The sequence below is a fragment of the Lagopus leucura genome, unplaced genomic scaffold, assembly GCF_019238085.1.
Source record: "Lagopus leucura isolate 7727_CA_CO unplaced genomic scaffold, USGS_WTPT01 Super-Scaffold_760, whole genome shotgun sequence".
NCBI classification, from domain to species: Eukaryota; Metazoa; Chordata; class Aves; order Galliformes; family Phasianidae; genus Lagopus; species Lagopus leucura.
In genome coordinates, this window is record NW_024962257.1 from 4024235 (window position 1) to 4044239 (window position 20005).

The 20005-nt window shown below is 50.0% G+C and overlaps 1 protein-coding gene across 2 annotated transcripts in view; it reads right to left on the reverse strand.

The window, feature by feature from the left end:
- The window catches only part of TNRC18 (trinucleotide repeat containing 18), a 44552-nt gene that overhangs the window by 6481 nt on the left and 18066 nt on the right, over positions 1–20005 (reverse strand). The window contains exons 10-21 of one of the 2 annotated variants that reach the window (XM_042864115.1): positions 19616–19788; positions 18792–18928; positions 18188–18316; positions 16267–16441; positions 14840–15203; positions 12074–12358; positions 4929–5168; positions 2690–3132; positions 2003–2164; positions 1014–1155; positions 495–612; positions 135–210 (exon numbers count right to left, since the gene is read on the reverse strand). In XM_042864115.1, coding sequence (XP_042720049.1) covers positions 135–210; positions 495–612; positions 1014–1155; positions 2003–2164; positions 2690–3132; positions 4929–5168; positions 12074–12358; positions 14840–15203; positions 16267–16441; positions 18188–18316; positions 18792–18928; positions 19616–19788 — 2444 coding nt within the window. Of the gene's footprint in view, positions 1–134; positions 211–494; positions 613–1013; positions 1156–2002; positions 2165–2689; positions 3133–4928; positions 5169–12073; positions 12359–14839; positions 15204–16266; positions 16442–18187; positions 18317–18791; positions 18929–19615; positions 19792–20005 lie in introns of both variants that reach the window. The other variant, XM_042864113.1, reaches the window with a different exon arrangement.

Sequence of the window (20005 nt, forward strand, 5' to 3'; positions counted from 1 at the left end):
GACCTCCACACCAGTGGGAGCTCTGCCCAGACTGTGTGGGCAGAAACAGGGCATCCCTGCAGCCCAAGACAGTTAGCCACTTCCACCCCAGATCACCCAGGCACCAAGAACAGGCATCCAATGGCCTCACGTACCGCTTCCTGCAAGAGCTGCTCCAGGCAGTAGATGTGGGGTCTGTTTCCCCTCTCGCCTTCTACCACCACGCGGTATCTGGAACGTAGAGACCCGATCAGACACAGCACATGGAAGAGATCACCCGGATCAGAAAACACCTCCCTCCGAGCCCTGCCACCAGTCAGTCGAGAAGACTTCATGAAAAGTAATTAGATTTTCCTGAGCACGGATAAAACAGAGTGAACTCTCCATCCCTCCCTAGCAGACTCTCTCAGCTGCTCTCCAGACATCTCTGCAAAGCACCGAAATCCATCCCTGCATCAGTTACCCCCCCCTTTCATCAGCAGAGCCTGGGCAGGCACAGCAGCCCCACAACTCACATGTCTGGTGAATGCACCGTCTTTACGTGTCCGGCATAGAGCAGCTTGTCATCCATGGGGATGAGGACACGCAGGCCATCCTTCAGCTCATCCTTGTCAATTATGCAGGAGCGGGGAGCTGGGAGGTGTTGAAGCAAGGCAGGGATTAGAGAATGCCACAGAGCAAAAAGCAACCGCAAACGGAGAGAGAAATGTCATTCCACCAGCATGATCCCCCCTAAGAAAGGACCAGCAAGCCCTCTGCAGAAAGGTACCCTTCTTGGTAACAACAATACGTCAGCAAATGAAAATAGGGCAGCTCAGAGACTGGGCTTCATCTAGGTGTCAAACAGAGTTGGCAGCTCTGAAGAGGCTTGTACCTGGCAAGCCAACTTGACTGTAAATGTGGTTTCTCCACCCCAAGGAAGGATTCATGGCTTTGGAAAAGGAATCTGCGAAAGCAGCACAGCCCTCCCCCCAGCAGCCCTGGGAAACTCATTCAGCTCTGCTACTTGCACAATTAGCCCTGCCAGCCCTCACCTGGTGTGGGTGGCCGCTCGACAAGCATGCTCAGTGGGATGTTCTCATCCTCCGAGAAGCTGCTATCTTGGTTGGGTTCAAAATCCTCCTCCGCTGCCATGCTCTCCATGAGCTTGCTGACAGCTCCTCCTTTCCCTCGGTTCTGCAGAAGAGCAAGCACCACGTCAGCTGGATGCCAACAGGCAACAATCCCATCCCATCTCACCTTCCTCCAGCAACAAACAACCTGAGGATATTGGGACAAACTCGTCTCCATCCTCAGTGATGTTAGAACACACAAAGAGCCAAGTAGGTATACCCAAAATTGTTTTTTGACTAAAAAAAAACCTATCTTTGCTTTACTGGGTTTCCTGCCAAGCATCACTGACAGCTGAGCAAAAGCCATTTCACATCTCCTAGCCACATCTCACTCCTGCAGGCTGGGAGAGATGCCAAAGAGCAGACAGCTGTAGCACTGCTCTGTGCTCACCACCCCTCTGCAAAGAGCCTGTTTTCACTAAACACGCAGCAGACACCATTCCCACTTCTTCTTAAAGCCTCACGATTCATTTCTTGGTGCTGCACACAGACCATAAGCATTAAACTCAGAAATGATGTGAGAAAACGCAGTACTGTGCATTATGACAGCACGCAGTGAGCGGAAACCAACGGTGGCCTGGCTCACCCAGTGCTGAGCACAACTCCATCACCATCTCTCCAGTCTTTGCTTTTTCCCAAAGCTCTCCCTCCGCCCCATCTCTATGCCTTAGGCAAAGTTCTGTCTGCTCATTAATTTGGGGCACGGATTCAACTGAACACTAGATGGTAGCAGCAGGCCCTGTTCTACCTGCTAGCCTTCCTGGGAATTTAAGCTTCTCCAGTTTTGCCTGTAACGCATCAACTGAGGTTGCGTTCAGTGTTCTCCCTCCCTCATACTGCAGCAGTCCAAGGAAAGAGCACAGCTCTGCCAACCATCTTCCACCTCATGCAGCCTAGAACCAGTCACTCACCTCTTTTTTAACCTCCTTGGCTTTCACCTTGGCTTTGCTCTTCTTGGTGGAACCCAGGGCACTGGCCAGGCTGACCCGAACGTCAGATGGGGAGCTCGGGATGCCAGGAGGAGACATGGACGAGGAAGAGGAGCAGCAGGGAGCTTCTTTACCCTTTTTCCGCTGCCAAAAATAAAAGTAAACACCACCATCATTGAAGATCTAGGCCTACACAGAGGAAGGGCAGAGCAAAGCAGGCCATGCACAGTCAGCCAGCAATTCACTGACATCCTCTGCCTCCCAGCTCTGCATTCAAGCTTCACAAATTTCAGTGAGAGTTTCTCATTACCCCAGAGAGCAATTCCTGCCCATCAGTCCTTTTCTCAAGGAGCTCAGAGAAGATCCTGGCTGGCTTCATGCCACAACCAACTTGTCTAACTCTTCCCACTATCACTGATCCATCATTAAATGAACTGGAGCCAAAAGCAGTTGAGCTTTCAGCCAAAAGGAAGAGTCGGGAGAAGACCAGTGCCACTACCAGCCAAGGATGGCCCTCCAAAGGCACCACAAAGACGTCAGAGGGGACATGAGCAGCTGAACAGAATGTGGACTCGTCCAGTGGAGCCATCTGCCTAGTGGAGCTCATCACCTTCCCTTCATCCTGAGCTCCCAAGCATCCCACATCAATGCTGCCAACACGTTCCTCACCTTGCTCAGCTCCTTTCTGTCCTTCCCCTTGCCGCCCTCCTTCTTGGGACTCATGGGAGCCCCCTTTCCACAGCGCCCAGACTTGGAGACAGGAGTGGAGCTGGCAGGTGCCGTGGGGGTCAGCATGGCTGACGATGAGGTGGCATCGTGGAGGAAGATCCGTTCGCTCCGGCGCCGGTTCCACAGGTCATCATCGCTGGCCTCCAGCCCAAACTCAAAGCTCAAGTCCTTGGGGGACTTGAACTTCTTTAGCTTGCGGCCTTTCTCAGACCCAAGCTTGGCTTTGTCAGCACTTCCAGATCCGGACTCGAGGCCGCTTGGGGTCTGGCTTGATGGAATGCTGCTTGTTTCCAGAGACCCCTTCTTCCCCCGCAGCAATCCCGAGGGTGACTTCTTCCTGATCTTGATCTCACTCTCTGAGTCAGTGTATTCAAACTCCGTCCCTAGATGCAAAAGATTCAATCATCAGTCAATGCTCTGGCTGAGCACAAGAGGAGCCAAGCATGGCTAGAAGCTTTTGGACACCATGGGAGATGTCAAGCCTGTTCAGCAGAGCCCTGGCGTCCCACTTTCAAACCCTAACACCCTTACAACACTCTCTAGCCCTCCACAAAAAGGAGCTTCTTGCTTGAAGGAAAGCACAAGCCCCACACACTGAACTTTCCTACCTTCCCAGGAGGGGTTCTCTCCAGCCTCACCTTCGTTTCTGGAGAAGGATCTCTTTAATGAACTGAATCAACCCAGATTTCAAGCTTACTTTTCTCCTATTGGCCAACAGACACCACAGAGCTATCTGCTGGCTCAAACAACTGCCTCTCAGTCAAAACAGGTAAATGATCCTTTGTGGAAGATGGAAATCCCCTCATACTGGCCACTGCTCAGCACAGCAGTACTCAGCATCCTGAAATACTGCAGTAACACCAAGATGTTCACCATCTACAGTGCATTTCCCCTCTTCAAAACCTGATAACAGAGAGTAATATCATACGCCTACAGGGACAGAAGGGAAACTGAGGCAGCACCCAACCGTTGGTGTGACTTTGGCTGAGGCTGACAGAAATTGTTCTGAAGCCCACCAGCGAGCAGCTCCCCTAAGATAGCTGGCACGTGCAGGAGGTCCTTAAGGAAGGGTTTACACAACAACATTCACATGGGTAGAAGAAAACATGCAAGGCATAAGCATAGAGAGCCGACACCTTCTTGCAGACCTTCTCTTTTAAATATGCTCACTTTCCTGGGTTAAATGCGGCCTGCAGGATCCTGCTCACCTCTTCTACCCAAACAGTCTCCCCTGAGACAGCCCCAGCACGACAAGAGCCAGTCTGTCAAAATCAAAGCTGGCAATGCTCAAGATGAAAAGCCCTTTGGAAATTACAGCACCCGTTCTCCTCCGTCACTGCGGCCTGAGACAATTTCTAGATGTTTCCAGTTTCAAGGAGGGCAGGTTACAAGGCGATAAATTCTTAAGAGAGGCTGTTGGAACGAGTTGGCAAAAGCCTAATATAGCATGGAAATGGTGCTAAAACAAGCTGGGCTCCCAAAGAAGACATCATTTTCCATTCTGAGGCATGCTATAAATTCCATTATCACTTAATAAATATTAATAGAGAATTTATAAATGGAGCCCATATAGATCTGACTGACTGGGAACGATGTCACCCAGGGGCATTTGTGCAGCAGGGCATGGGAAGGAGAAGAAATAAAACTCCAATTACTTCTAACAGTGAAACTGAGGGACAGGGACAGAGGCACGGGGCCTGGCACAGCAAACAGGTTAGCAAAGGAATTCTTGCTTTCAGTCCCTCTGCCCAGTTTCTATGGGGACACGGCTGGGATGAGCAAATTTAAGAGGTTTTCTTCTGTTTTGATGCCTCTGCTTTTCTTGGGTGCTGAAAATCAGCTGCATTTAGCACATGCTTCCTACCCCAAAATGCAGCAGCGCTGTCCAAGGGGGCACCGCATCCCACTGCTAGCGTGACTGTTAAGGGTTTGCCAGGCAGGAAGAGAGGAAACTTCGAGGAAGCCGCAGGCAACTGCCCCTAGGGAAGCCACAGCTGCAGCTGCTACAACTGCCACTCTCATGCCTGTTTCTTCTTTTCTTGCCAGACAGTGAACTTGCCTTCAGTATTAAGTAGCCAAAAGCAAGGACACCTCCGGATAAGAATCTGCTTTCCTGCAGCACAGCCGATCCTGAACCTTCCACCTTCTCCCCGGCACGAGCCCTGAGCACACGACTCACCCATCAGGCTCTGTCGCTCCTCCTTCTTCTTCGCCTTCTGCTTGGCCTCCAGCTGGATGATGGAAAGCGGAGGAGGAACGATGGGGCTGGGCATCGCGCTGGCAGCAAACCTCGCTAGCAGGCCCAGGCCGCTCTCATCAAGAGCAGGTGAGGAAAGCCTGTCGGTGCTGTCTGTCCCATAGTCCTCCACCTCTTCCTCCTCTTCTTCGTCCTCTTCCTCATCTTCCTCTGAGCTGGAATCTAGCACGCAGAAAAGAAGCAGCCTGTTATAAATCTTGCAGAGCTGTGCATCAGCCACATTTCCACCCCAAACCGACAGCTCTCCTCTGCTCTGGGCTCCCCTAAGCAGCGTTGAGCCACCCCTGAGCTAAGCCAGAAGGCATCAGCTGCAGGCAAGCACATCTCTGTGGTCATACAGCTGGCATCACCCTGCCTACCACCACCCGTGGGAGACATGGCAACACAAGGTATGGCAGAGGACTCGTCCTAGGCAGGAGAGGGAAAAGCAAGGTGTTGAAAAGGAAGCCACACACCCCTTCCCTGCAGCTTTCAAGGAGGAATTAAAAAATCCCAACCCTGGAGCTGTGGGATTCCCCTCCCACCCACCACTTCTTCCTCCGTAACAAAATCCATTAGTGTAATCAGAACCAGGGCTCAGGACAGAAGGGGAATACCAGAGATCAGCCTGCATTGCGGCAGGAGGCGAGGAGGACATGGAGAAGGGGCAGGAGGCAAAAATGCAAAGAGAGGGGGAAGGAGGGAAATCATAATTTGAAAGTGATGGATTTGGAATGCAGAAGGAGGAAAACTGTATCTGCAGATGAAAGGACACAAAGGGAGAAAGTGACATTCACAGGGAGCAGGCTTCAAAAGTTAGCACTAGAGATGGCAAGGAGAGTACCTGCCTGTCTCAAAACTCTCTGTGCCTTTTGCTTCCCTCTCTACAGCTCAGAAGAGGCAGAGCGAGCTGCCCACAGCCCCAGGAGGAACTCCGGCCAAGAAATCAGCCTGGGCTGGCACACAGGGAGCACTGGGCTGGGGTTTTCTTTGCAGTGTGTGCACAGCAGGCACGTGGGGCAGATGCTCTGACAGGGGTATCGCTGCCACCCCGGCAGCACTTCCCAAGGATCTGCCCATCAGCCCAAAGGCAATTAATTTGAAACACGTCTCATCCACAGTCAGTGCTGGTGAAAGCCACTGCACAAACGCCACGCACACACACAGCCACACATATGAGCACACATACATGTATACATATATATACACACATATATATATGTTTGGGGTCTTTCTAACTGCAAAATCTAGGTCTGGAAAACATGAAGGCTTAAATAGGATCACCGAGGCTGCTGAGAGATTCCCACCACTAGCAGGAGCCCTGTTCTGCTCCCTGAGCCTCCGCTGCCCACCAGCGCCTGCCAGCTGGCCAAATGGGAAACCAGATCCCTTCAACATCAGCTGCAACCAACACGAAAATCCTTTTCTTTCCACTGGTGCCCTCGGGGAAAGATAAAAATGTTCCCGACACTCGGTTGTTATAAAGAAATGCAATAACACAAGTGTTGTTTTTCCACTTTGGGTTGTTTTTTTCCATGACTTCAGAAATGGCGGGGATATCAAACAGCAGTGCTCTCATCCTTGCATTTTATCCAATGAGTGGCACTTTTGTTTTCTTAAACATACATCAGATGGCCACAAAATACTATTTGTTGACTGCCCAGAAAGCCCTTCCACACCTCAGTGGCTCACACGATCCTTCTGATAGAAAATTGCTGCTAACCCAACAGTCCTGCAGTGAACACCAAGACATCCACAGCCCTGTTCACTCCTTGCACAAAAACCACATGCAAAAAAAACCAATCCGCACCGAATTAGGATCAGATTCCTTTCCCTAACACAAGAAGGGGCACAATGGCTGCTTTTCTACCACGTTTTGCCAAGAAAACACATCCCCATGAACTCGCCTACTCTGAGCTGCAGAAGCCACCTGCCTGCAAGCAGCAAAACAGCGCCTGAGTTCCTACAGCAGCTCTGTTCTACTCCAAAGTGGGATGCCCTACTCCAACAAGTGCCCCTTCTTGAGACTCCATCCATGCACTCCATCACGCTCTGAACTCAGTTCTTCTCTGCAAAATCAGGCAGATGAGCCCCTGCAGCCCTTCCTGCCAGACCCAGAGAGCCAGGTGAGCTGAGAGCAGCGAAGAAAGCAGGCAAGAAAAGGGGATGTTTGGCAGGAAACCCCCTTCCCAACCTGTCCCAGGTGCACGGCATGCAGCCCTGAGCACACCTCTCGCTCAGTGCTCCAAGACTCCTCTCCCACCCCAGCCAACGTGGGCTCTGCAGCCACAAGGGCACCGAGCAGCTCTGTATTTCAAAGGCACCGAGGTGAAACAGATTTAAAAGGCACGCTGAAAGCAGCCATTACTCACGCCACGGAAAACGTACGATGCAATAATGCAGCCAGCAGTTATTCTAACCTCCTTCAAATATACGGTGTCACGCTACGGGGAGACAACCAGAGACAGTCTCTTGTCAGCATTATTAGCAAAACACTTATATTTCTATCTGCAGGAGATTCAACCCGCAGCCTGAAAAACCCACCACACTGGAGCACGTTCACAGCCTTCGCTCACAGCTCCATCCTTCCCCACCACAAGGGCAGCTCTCGCTCACTCTGCTCCTCTTCCTCCCGCTGTGCCAAGAGCTAAAAGTGACAGAACGAAACCAAAGCAGCACACCTGGGGCTCCCCTGCAGACCCACCTCTAAACCGAGTCCCCACGTTCACAGCCCTGATGGCAAAGACATTCCTGCTGGTTCTCTGCAGCTCGCTGCAAGGGCTGTACAGAATCTGAAGCCTGAGGCTGACTCCTGCTGTACCCAACCTATCTGTGGGCTTAAAACCAAGCACGCACAGCTGCTTTTGCACAACCAAAGCCTCCATCTTTTCACCTGCCAATACTTAACACTGGGACAGAGAACATTCTGAAATATCCTTTTTTTTTTTTCTTCCACCTCTTCCAGCTGTAATTCTGCAAACACTGAGCGAGGCTGAGGAGAAAACATCTCAAGTGAGACATTTCTGCCACCATTAAGAGCATGTATATGTGTGTGCACACCCACAGTCACACCGTACGCATACAATCCTGCAGCCAGAACAAACAAGAAGTCGTACTGAAATGCTGCTGAAGCCAGATCAGCTCAAGTCAGAGGTTTTCTTTTTTTTCCAAAATGTTTATCTGCATTCAATTCAGAACCAAAACCAATTGAAAATACTGGACTTTCTCACTGTTTTGTTTTGTTTTGTTTTTTTTTAATGGCATTTTATTGTAGGAGAGGAATGAATGAAGATGAATGGAGACCAGTTAAGCAGTTTGGTTTTTACAGACTGATGTAACAGGATGGACTGAGGAGGGCGTGGGGAGGAAAGGTCTGGGAAGGGGGGGGGGGGATAAAAACACACGCTTAGAAGAGTCATTTCACACTGTAAAAAAAAATAGCATGATCTTTTCGTAACACCAAGCAGGCCTACAGCATACAAAGCAGGCTAAGTACAGGCAGACTTTAGACAGCTCCTGGGTCATTGACATCTGATTTGTGTGATCGGTCCAAACTCTGCAGGTTGCCTATTTTCAATCTCCAATTTAAGATTGTCCTTTTTTTTTTAAATGCCAAACAAACCAATTCTCATCAGTTGTAGATTTTTTCCTCCACGTGTGCCGTGCTGTTGGCTCCAGAAGTGCTTATTAAAAACGATTACAATATAAGAACTATTACAGAAATATTACGATGACTGAAGGGGATTGGATGGACGGGGAAGCAGCTCTGCACACTGCTTGGAAAACAGGGCAGGAAAATATTCCATCGCTTCTTTCAAGGGGGAAATAATCATCCTCCAAGGTAGGGAGAGCAGGGAAGAAGGCATTCATGTCTCCAGGGGAACAGTCCACTGAGAGGAAAAGCATGGGCCTTTGGTCATGGAAACTTCCTGCCATTCCCTATGCTGATAGCCTCTGAAGGCCCTACTTTAGCTCCACTGGCACTTTCCTCTCCAAGGTCACTGCATGAAACACCGCAGGCTTTGCTCACTGTCATTCACAGCAGTGCTATGTTTGGTCGACAAGAAATCTGCACGTCCCTCCAACTATCTCAAGGCAGACAAAAGCAAGCTCTCCTGCAGCCAGTCCTACATCTGACACACAGTGGCAGGGCCATGACAGCCGCTGCCCTAGCAGCAAGCAGTCTGCATCGTGGCCCAGGAAATCTTCCAGCTGCAGGGAGGCAGAGCCTTTGCAGGCAATTCTGTGGCTTCTCATCTTGTATCTATCAAAAAAACAAATACTCCTTTTTTCTTTTGCTAGGATAAGGGGTTCTCCAGGAGAAAATCAAACAGCTAACAGTAAAGCATTTCTGGAGTCCTCAAACACAGACACTCAAGCAAATCTTCCATGCAAAACTCCACATGGACAGAGGAAAGTCAAAGTGGACAGCGATCATCTTGAGAATTATAACAGAAAAAAAGCAAGAGAGTGCAAAGATGTACGTGTCATTATTCACGGAGGTAACATCGAAACATCTGAGGCTGACAGATGACATAAAGAAAATTATTTTGCCTACCTACATAACAATGGTCAAGGTTCAGGTTCATGGTTAGTGACCCTCGCTGAGAAGTGTCTGCCCTACAACCAGCCAACCACTTTGCTTCTTTAGTGCAGCGTGAGAGCAAATGCAAGAGACCGACACAGACATTCAAAGCATCATGGATAGGGGCAGGGGTGAAAGGGTTGGCCAAGCAGCTGCAAGGAGAAAGCGAGCACTTCTAGAAAAGCTGAGGTTATTAATCGGTTTAGTATCAGGGAAAGCCGTCAGAAACCCTATTACCCAAATATCCCTTCACGAAATGCTTCTGACAAAGAACCAAACAGAACAAGCAAATAAATAAAGAAAATCAAAAACCATTCGAAGGAAAAACAGAACTGCAAGCCGTGATCCCTCCCAGCCGCCCCTCCGTGCCCACCTCCCACCCACAGAGGTTTTGCATCTCTGCCTTCCCCACCATTACATGACACCTCTGAGGGATTTACAACACCTTTCCCCATTTGTTCCAGACTCCCCAGCCTCCCCTCCCGTATCCCCCTCCCTTCCCCAGGCTTTATCCCATCAAACCGGGATAGCTGTGGTTTAAAAAAGCAAAACAGGTCACTTGAAAAATCGACAAAGCTCATCTAGGGACAAGTTACCTATCTGCTATCTGGAGCAAAACCAAAAAGCAAGGCCCCAAAACTCAAGAGCTTCGCATCAAAAAGGGATCGACATCCTCAAAATTTCCAACAGCAGCAAAATAAACAAAGAAAAGATGCAGAAAGAAACAGGGAAGGGAAGAGATGTCAAGCTGAACGGAAGTAACACAGACTCCTCATGGAGATGTGGCCAACTCTCCCTTACGTGAAATCCACTGTCCCCAGGACAGTTTGGGTTCTCTGAGAAATAAATGTGATTTCTCTGAAACAGACTTTTTAGTTTTCTTTTAGATGCGCTGGTGGACCCAGCCCAGAGTCACATCAAACTACTCCACTATTCTGTATCTTTCTGCTGTTTGAAACAGATTGTGTTTGTTTTTTTTTAGCTCAAATAGCCTTTCTTTGGAGGATGGGTTTGGAGGGAAGAAAAACAGGTGTGTGGAGGAGATTGAGATCAAAAACTAAGAATAACAAAACCGAAGCAAAATTATCCAGCCCCGTTTTCAATTAACAACTGTCTGAGCAGTGTGAAACGCTAAAAGGCTTTTGCTGTGCTGCATGCAGCTCTGCTGTGCAACGTGGATGGTAACAACTGGGGATGCTCTTGCTTAGCATTCAGCCCAGACGAGCTACTTTCTTTTGGGAGCTGAGGGCTCATTAAAATGACCTTTCCCCATGATTATTATTTAATGAGCGCGCTCTAAAACAGAAACCCCTTGTGCCTCTGGAGGAAAAGTCTCAAGTAATCTCTTTTCCCACTGAAGTACTAATGACAGGCTGACAAAAAGAAGCTGTAAGGAAAAAAAAAATTGGGGTGAGGGTGGGGGAGGGAAACTGCAGTCAAATTTAATGCAGTAATTATCACATCCTTGAGCACTACGGATTATGTGCGGGCATCTGAAAAACACTACCACCCAAAAGGGACATAAAAACTTGCTGAGTGTATTCTGAAAAGAAAAAATGCCTGTCTGTCAAATAACGGGGACCTTACGCACAGCAGCAACGAGGACAGAGAGCCTTGACGATTTACCTGCCTGCCTTGAGAGCCTAACAACACAAGAAAACAGCTGTAAAAAAGAATAAAACATAAAACGGATGAGCAAAATAAAACCAAACTAAAAGGAGTGGAGGTGGGAGAGAGGCCTTGATTTGGACAAAGGCAGCGAGTGACAACTGCTAGCAGGGATATTTGAATAATAGAGAGTACCCAGACTAGGTTAATTCCAGTTCTACTCATGGGGAGTGGGAGCAGGAGAGGGATGCAGAGCAGGATGGAGTGAAGCGGCAACCTAATCGCCTGCTAAGAGACACAGCAAGAGAGACAAGTACACAGGTTTAGTTAAAAATGAACTCGATATGTTTAATAAAGCTTGGTATACCAAATCGCAGTACAAACATCAAGTCACACGGCCACACAACAGTATCCCGGCAGTAAAAAAAGGATAATAATGAAAAGTAGAGGAATGCAACTGAAAAAGGGGAGGAAAAGCAAAAAAAAAAACTCCTTCCAAGCCTCTTCAAGGCCCATGCCAAAATAAAATAATGAGAGATAAAATAATAATAATAGTAATAAAAAGAATATAATGGTGGTGGTGGCAGCAAGGAAGAAAGCGAGGGAGAAACTGAAGGGAGGAAGGGAACAGGAAAGTAGGGAGAGGTGAACTCTAAAACCCAGTCGGTATAAGAGCTCTAAAAGAGCCAGTCGGTCATAATATCACAACGATACAGGTACAAAAAGATAAAAAATAACCGTCGGGCTGATACAGCAGGCTACGCTGCCAAGAACAAAGATGGCCGCCCTGGCTGCGACCATCAAAATGGCTGACCCCGGCCTGAGGGGCCCCACTCGCCCCCCGCCCGCCCCGCGCAGACACGGTGCAGGGGTGCGTTTGCTATAAGCTAGTAACCTTGATCGAACGAGTCCTCCGAGGAGTCGCTGAAGGAAGATCCCGCCTCGGCCTCCCGCAGCAGCAGGCAGAAGGGCTGCTTGCGGCCCGCCGCCGCCTTGGCTTTCAGCGGCCGCCCGGCCGCCACACCGCGCGGGGCCGCCTTGGGGCCGCCGGCCGCCCGGCCGCCCTTCCTGGCTGCTGTGCTGTAGAGGCCGGGCGGCCGCGGCTTGGGGGCGGAGGGGGGCTGCGCCGGCCACTCGTCCCTCAGGGATCCCTCCTCCTCCTCCTCCTCCGAGTCCGTATCTGCAGTCAGAGCGGGTGGGAACAGCATTACCTCAGGGAACGGGGCTTGGCTGGGTTTCAGAGGGGACAGAGGGCTGTTCTGTGTGTCTGTGGGTGAAGGGGCTTTGCACCCACAGGGGCTGCGCGTCACCCTGTCCTTCCTGCCAGGCCTCCGTCACGAGGCTCAGCTGGGGGCCGAATGAACACAGACATACACACCTCCTTTTTTCTGTTGGAAATAAACACTCTCCATCTAGATCCAGCGATCCTTTCTGCCTTGCGGCAGGACCCAAGATCTGTTCTCAGCTCAGGAACGGAAAGCTGAGACAGGCCTTTCCGCCGTGAAGACAGCCACCAACGGTGCAGCGATGCCAACGACCGGCCGATCAACCCGAGTCGGCCTCAGCTCTGTCCTCTGACTTCATCCCATTTCTACACAAACTGGCTCTCTTGAACGGTTTCTGACACAGCCAGAGCAACCGCAGCTGCTAAGGGGCAACACGTCCAACTCCAAACACACCACCCCTGACACTCAGCAGTACAGAGTGCACCGAAACAGAACAGTGACCAAGCTCCTTGGCCCACAAACCCATTTTACCAAGCTGCAGGCAGTGAGTTTTATACAACAATCCTCTCCAGTGTCAGATGAGTGCAGCAGAAACCTATGGTGCCCCTGGATGTGATAGAAGCAGGTTTGAAGTGTCACATCCCACTCACAAATGCACATTAACTCCGTAACATTATGGACACGGACCTTTCTAGCACGCAGGCAGCAGCAGATGCTCTCCAGCGTCAGCCCCAGTAGCACATCACTGCCCATCTCCACTGTGTCAGTTGTGGAGAGGAAGGAACAAGGGGTGGCAGCTTAGGAGGCCCAAAGTCCAAATACACAGAAGATCGGATGAACCTCGCTTCCATTAGCATGGATGGGAACAGGGTACTCAGCTCACCCTCCGGATCCGTGCCTGAGGTTTTCAGGACACCAGCCAGAGAACCGTGAGGTCAGGAGGAGGCGCAAGCATTTGGCACTGGTCCCACTCTCCTCCACAAGAGCAGCCCACCCGTCACAGGAGGTGCTGCCATATGCTCAACCTGCCTCTCCAAATCCACCACGCTTGAGTGACCAAATGACTGCCTGAGGCCCCTCTCCTTGAACTTGGCACACAGCTGAAAGAAACTGAAAGAACACGGATCAAAGCTGAGCCATTCCAGAGCCGGTTCCTCAGTAACAATAACCCTCCTGCTCTGAGATACATGCAGTGACACGGGCACAGTCCTACATTAGGAGACTTCCTGAGAGGACTTGGACAGCAGCTCTCTTGCTCCTTTGGGTCCAGGAAGGAGATTTTCATCTTGAAATCACAGCACCAAGTGCAGGAATACGGTGAAAGCTCCTCCCAGCAAGGGGCTGTGCCTCCTCTCTAACCCTGCTTACCTCCCCAACAGCTCCACAGCTCCCAGCTGAGGAGGCCTGGGTCTTTTCCTGGGATTGAAGTACACTGAAGAGCAGCACTACGGGGTGGTTTGTAAAGCACAACCAGTCAAAAGCTGTGTTCAAGTCCAGTGAACACAATGGCTCCTATTTTGCCACATAAATGGTTGTTTTCATGCCAAACATCTGTTTGTGTGGAGTCACTACCTCATCATCTTCCCCATTAGTGAGATTTCTAAACTGGTCTTGTACTGCTGCCACATACATTCGTTATGCATATGAATACCCCATAAGATCTTTAACGTTGGACTTAATTAGCTGCAACAAAGGACAAGATGTGTAAGTAAGTGAGCTACCAGGCCTCAGACCATAAAACTTCAAGTCCTGCACATGTTTTTCTGCTCCACTGTCTGCCTGCACCATTGAAGACTCTTCCATGCCCGGTCCTACATCTTCCTAATGCTATCTGCAATTCAGATTTTTCTTTCTGTAATGGTGTCTGCAGGAATCTTTATCTTGGGTGCACTTTGGGCGCACCAGTAAGCAGGATGCCGTGAAGCAGACTAATTCCAATGGGAAGGCTATACACAGCCACCCAGCAATCAAGCCACAATACTGCAGAAAGGCAGCACGATCCTTCAGACATCAATTTTCCCTGCAGACTATGCCTTTCCTACCTGCCTCCACAGCTTAACCCCACCCAACTCACCAAGTTGTCTCTACTGACCACTTCCTAAGGAGAGGCAGTGAGAACTCATCTGGCAGCTAGATGGAGAGTGTCTACTCGCACAGAAAGCAAGGACATGATTTTACTTCTTCTCCCCCAGGGACAATCAGAACAACACAGGCCAGGAAGGCACACAGCAACGTCTGCTCCCTCTCCGATGGGGCAAGTTGGGTGGACATCTTACGCTCAGCCCAAAGATGCAGCAGCATGGATTAGCCAAGAAGTCACCTTCAGCCCATGAGCAAAACCAGACCCATCTCCAAGACAAGAGGTCAGAAACCCCCTGCCACAAGCCCACACAACAGGTTTCACCACCACAAGAGATAAATGAGGGATTACTTACTATAGGAGTAGCTGCTAACTTCAGATATTGCTGGTGAATGGGAAACCTTCAGCTGATTTTTGACTTTTAATCCCACCTCCATCTTCTTCATTTTGGCAGCCACTTTGTTTTTACCTTCCTTGGTGGATTTCAAGGACAGGCCCAGGTTTTTGGACAAGCTCTTCTTCTCCTCCTTACTTGGCAGAGCCTCATGAGAAGGGAGGTACCTGCTGCCACCTCCACCAGTTTTCAGCTTCCCCCCAGAGCTGTCAGCAAACTTGAAAGGGGATTTGAGTTTGTCTTGTTTGGTGAGCGACAGGGCCTTGTCGAGCTTGCTGGCCAGCTGCTCCTGATCCGATGGCACTTTCTTTTTCTTAAGTTTTAACTGTCAATGTGAAAGGAAGGGATGCAGGTGAATACAAAGCAGGTATCACAGCAGACCCCAGGATTTTTAACTACCCTCACTTCAGTCTCTTGTGCTTGTCAATAAATAACGCCTCAACAGGAAGATCCTCGCTCCCATCGTGGTGCTAGGCTAGGGAGAAAGACAGTAGCAAATGGTGCAGCTTCACCCTCACAAAGTAATATATAATCTCAAAGATAACTCAGAAGAACTGAGCTTTCTTCCAAAAGAAATATATTCACAAATTAACGTAGCTTGGAATTCTTTTCTTCTCAACATTTCCTGTTTTTTAGGATTTGTTTGGGTTTGGTTTACAAGCTGTTCTCTACATCACAGGGATTGTAAATCATCTTTACCCCAAATTCCAGCCAAATAAATACATATTTCCATACAAGCAACCAGCTACACTGGCAGAGATGCCAAAAACACCCAAATACCGCTCAGCAAGAGCATTAGCACCACTGCATTACAGCCAGGGCTGTTACATTCTTTTTCCATATTTTCTTGCACTTTGAAAAAAAGTAAATTTACTTTACACGTGTTAAAACTAGATAACAGCAGCTGTAACTCAGTGCCTTGCCTGTATGCATTTTGGATTTCATCAGCAGCTTAAAGCTCCAGTAATTATCTCACTGCTTCATTAGGAGCAAAGGAAGACCCTGCATTTAAAACACTGAGACTGCACTCTGTTCTTCTTTTGCCTTGAAAAGTCAGTCACCCACCTCTGCCTCAGCAGCCAGAGCAGGAATACAACCACTGCTGTGGATTCTGAGCTAGTACAACACTGCAATGCTCTGGCTGGCTCGAAGGTGCTCGCCCCTCTGCTGATTACCAGAAAGGCCCAACCTCCATCAGCCAACATTAGCTTCTGCAAACACCCCTCTGCTGCACAGAGCCCTTCCATGAGGAGCTGCTGAACACATGTGAACTGAGAACAGATGCTGAAAGATCAGGAGGAGTTATTCAAAGTAAGCCAACACCAGGCAAAGTAGGAAAAAGATCTGCTTTTGGCCTGTGGCTCCGCATTCCCCACGAGGGCACTGACCTCGTTTGAGAAGCTGGGAGCAGCATCGTGTTCTTCCCAGCTCTGGTTCCTCCCTTTCATCTTGCCACTGCTGCTCTCCACATCGTCATCCTCCTCTGGCAGGGCCCCTTTGTGCCTCTTCTTCATGCCCTCGCCAGTCTCAGAGTCTTCAGAGAGCAACAAGGACTTGCTTAGTCTGCAAGCCAAGCACAGGATGGGTCAAGGTGGGGGGCTTTCCTCCCTGTGATCCCCATCAAGCTCAAAAGTGAGGTAAAATGCCTCCTAGAACAGTGGGGATCCTCAATGGGAGCCAAGTCCACTGTGAAGCAACAGCAGTTTGCACACAGTGAGGGCCTGACTCTTGTTTTCCACCAAAGAGGAGAGGCAGGGAGCCCTTCTTGGATACCAGCACACAAATCAGAGACCCACAAGATGGTCTCTGAAAGGAAGTTGTTTGGGGTCTTGAGTAACAGCCACCGAAAAAGCACCCAACTCGGTACAGCTCAGCAGGAGGAAGGTTAGGCAGTTGAGCTGGCTGCGGTGGTTTTATCCCCCTTCTTTCACGGTCACTAGGTGCAGAGGGAGTCCTGAGGCCCAGGGATGTGCTGCCACGCCTGGCACCAGGATGCTCAGTCTGATCAAGGAGGGTGTAAGGGCCGCATGGAGGGACGTGGCACCGTGGGGACCAGCTTGCACAGAGGGCAGGCCATCCGCTCTACAAGCCCGGCCCACTGCAAGTGACATTTGCAGACTGTGTTTTGGGTCTCTCTCCAGGATTTGTGGGGAAAGGAAAGGGTAAATACGTAACAATAAAATAATAATAACATGAGACTAGATGCATGTCTTTCACTGCTCCCCAGCTGCCTCCATTAACTATTTGATGGATGCTGAGATCATTCAACACCTAAAGACCTCTACCAAGCCTCCACTGAAAGCTCTCACTGCCACCTCCTTCACACTAAGCCTGCTGGCCCATATCACACTGCTACCACAAAGCCAATGACAGTCTCTAGGCACTTCCCCTCCCCTCTGTCCTCCCTGATGACCGCTGTACTCAGCTAAAACAACAACTCCTGCCCCGGACACTGAAGGTGCACCTCCACCTCTCAGACCAGGTCACTCCTGCCATTCCTACAACACAAGGATGTGCATACCAACACGCTCAGTGCATGCACACATGCACAGCTTCAGCCACCTCTGGATGCCTCCAGCCTGCTCAGCCATCCGAACACGAGGAGCAAAACAGAGCCACCGAGAGGACAGATCTTCAGAAGCACGCAGTCAGTGGGAGCTGGGCACCTGAATCTGACTGAAAAGGATATTTGCACAAAATACACATTGAATGGGGAGGCAGCTTGGAGATGCCCTCCCTTTGGAGAGGCTTAGCCATCTAAGGATGGTCAGATGGCCAATTGAGATCCAGGTATCCAAACAAGATCGGCTGGACTTGCACAAGAGAAAAAAAGGAGAAAAGAGAATGACCCAGACACTGGAAAGAGAGAGGCCAGGCCAAACCAACTCCCACTGATGAGAGGAACAGGAGGTGAAGACAAGAAATGCGGCAGGAAGGCCCGAGAAAACGGAAAACCTGGACCAGCCCTATCCTTCCAGCTTCTGACATCAGCATCCCTGCCATGAGCTCCACGGCACCCTCCTGCTCTGTCCTCCTGAACGGGCACAAGGACACGCTCCTGACACCAAGCGCTCAACACCACTCCGCTCTGCCTGTCCTACCCACAGCCAACATGCAGACACACGGGCTGCCATCGCCTTCCCACCGTGAGGCCGTGATGATGTCGAACGCTTCCACACCACTGATGTGAGACCATCCTCCCTGACCATCGCCGCGGCGAGACCCCGCTGCATCCGAGATGCTTTCCCCAAGTACGACCCTGTGCAGCGACCCTGCCATTTTCCCATCTTCCCCAAATTCCAGCCTTACTTTCCACTCTTGCTGTCACTCTTCCCTCTCTCCTTAATGGGCGACAGAGCGCTTGATCCAAGTTTCCTCTTCCTGGGCCTTCCAGGGCCTCTTCTCGCCAAGCTTCTACTTTTCTCGTCATGCTTTTCCCTTTAAAAAAACCACACGCTTCACTGTTAACCAAGGCAACAAAACAAAACAAAAACAAAAAAAAAAAAAGGAAAAAAAAATAGCAAAGAAAAAAATCAAATTTTGCAACCAAAAAGCAAAGCAAACAGGGAAAAAATAACAAAGCAAATAAATCCAAAAAGAAAAAAGGAAAAAAAAAAGAAAAAAAGAAAGCAAGCAAGAACGGGAGCCAACCCAGAACCTTCGCCTGTCACCGAACTGCTAAACTGAGCTGCTGAAGCCAAGGATGTCTCTAACAATGGTCTCCCAGCTGAGTTCACCAGTGATGGGGGGTGTGTCACATAGCCTAGGAGTGTGTTGTGCAAAGCTCTGGCGAGCCGTACCACGAGGAGAGGAGACAGGGAGAGATGGAAGGCTGCTTTCTCTCCTGGACCGAGAGGCAGTGGTAGGTGCCCAGCTGGAAAAGAGAAGACCAAGTGCACAGCCTGCCACTTACTCGGAGTCCCTGCGCCTCTGCAGCTTCACCAGCTCCCGCTGCTTCTCCTTGTAGCGCCGCTGCAGCTCCGCCAGCCTCATCCTGTAGTCCAGCTCCATTGCATCCATGTTCTCGATGGCTGATTTGATAGAGTACATCTGGGGGGAGGAGACAAGAGGGGTGGAGAAGGTCAGGGCACGTCCTGCTCCCCATTCTAGAACTGTGGAGCCTTTGCAGTGCATCCTGGCACGACACCCTGTGTGCTGATACTGGAGCAGAGCACTCCTGCCCCCACCAAGCACAGCCCAGGAGTGACATGGGAACAAAACCAGCCAAGCAAAGATGCTTGGTGGCTGGGCACGGCTTCATCTCTGAGAAAGAGCAACCTCCCTAAGTAACCTGCGGAGTGAAATACATCCATGGAGTCTCCTCTCCCTTATTTAAAAACACAGATCAAAATATTCCTGGAACACTTACGTGCTGGGTACAAAATAACTTCTCAGTGTCTCCTATGGGGAAGAGTCAGGAAAGAAAAAGAAAGGAAAAACCCTGCTGCCACTATCTTTACTTATTCTCCCCACCAAAGCAGTAACATACGAGTTCCTGCTGGCTTTGTATTACAAGCACCACTTCCAGGACTAGGGAGAGTCCCACTGAGATCAATGGTGTTGATTCACAAACAAGAGAGAGAGCTGAAACGCATCATGCCAACTCATGTGCCGTTAGGAACACGGAGGGAAGTTCTGCCCAATGCAAAAGGGTGGCAAACAGTGACTGGGAGGGCAAGCAGTGGTGAGCAGATGCACCGTGGCTTTTCAGGCCCAGCCACACTGAGAGCTACTTACAGGCTCATCTTTCTTCTGCATCCAGCTGTACTTTTTGTTGGGATTCAGCTCTCGAGGCAGCCGGATGGTTTTCAGACTTTCCATAAAGGGGGTGGAAAGTACTTCCATGAGCATGTGGGTGCTGGCAGCCAGCAAACTCTCCAGCGTTGGCCGGACAGGGAAACTCTCTGAACCTGCTGGGAAGGACATTAAAAAAAGCTAGAGGTTGATCCTGTGATACTATCCCTCTGGTGGGCACTCATCCCTTCTCGATCCATGACAGCTCAAGCAGTCTCTGGGATATCCCAACCCCCACTTGAGATCTCCCGTTGTACCCCGCCACGCTGCAGCTTGCAGCTCCCACCACGTCTCATCTCAGGAAGTTACTGAAGGTGAGATCCTTTCAGGACC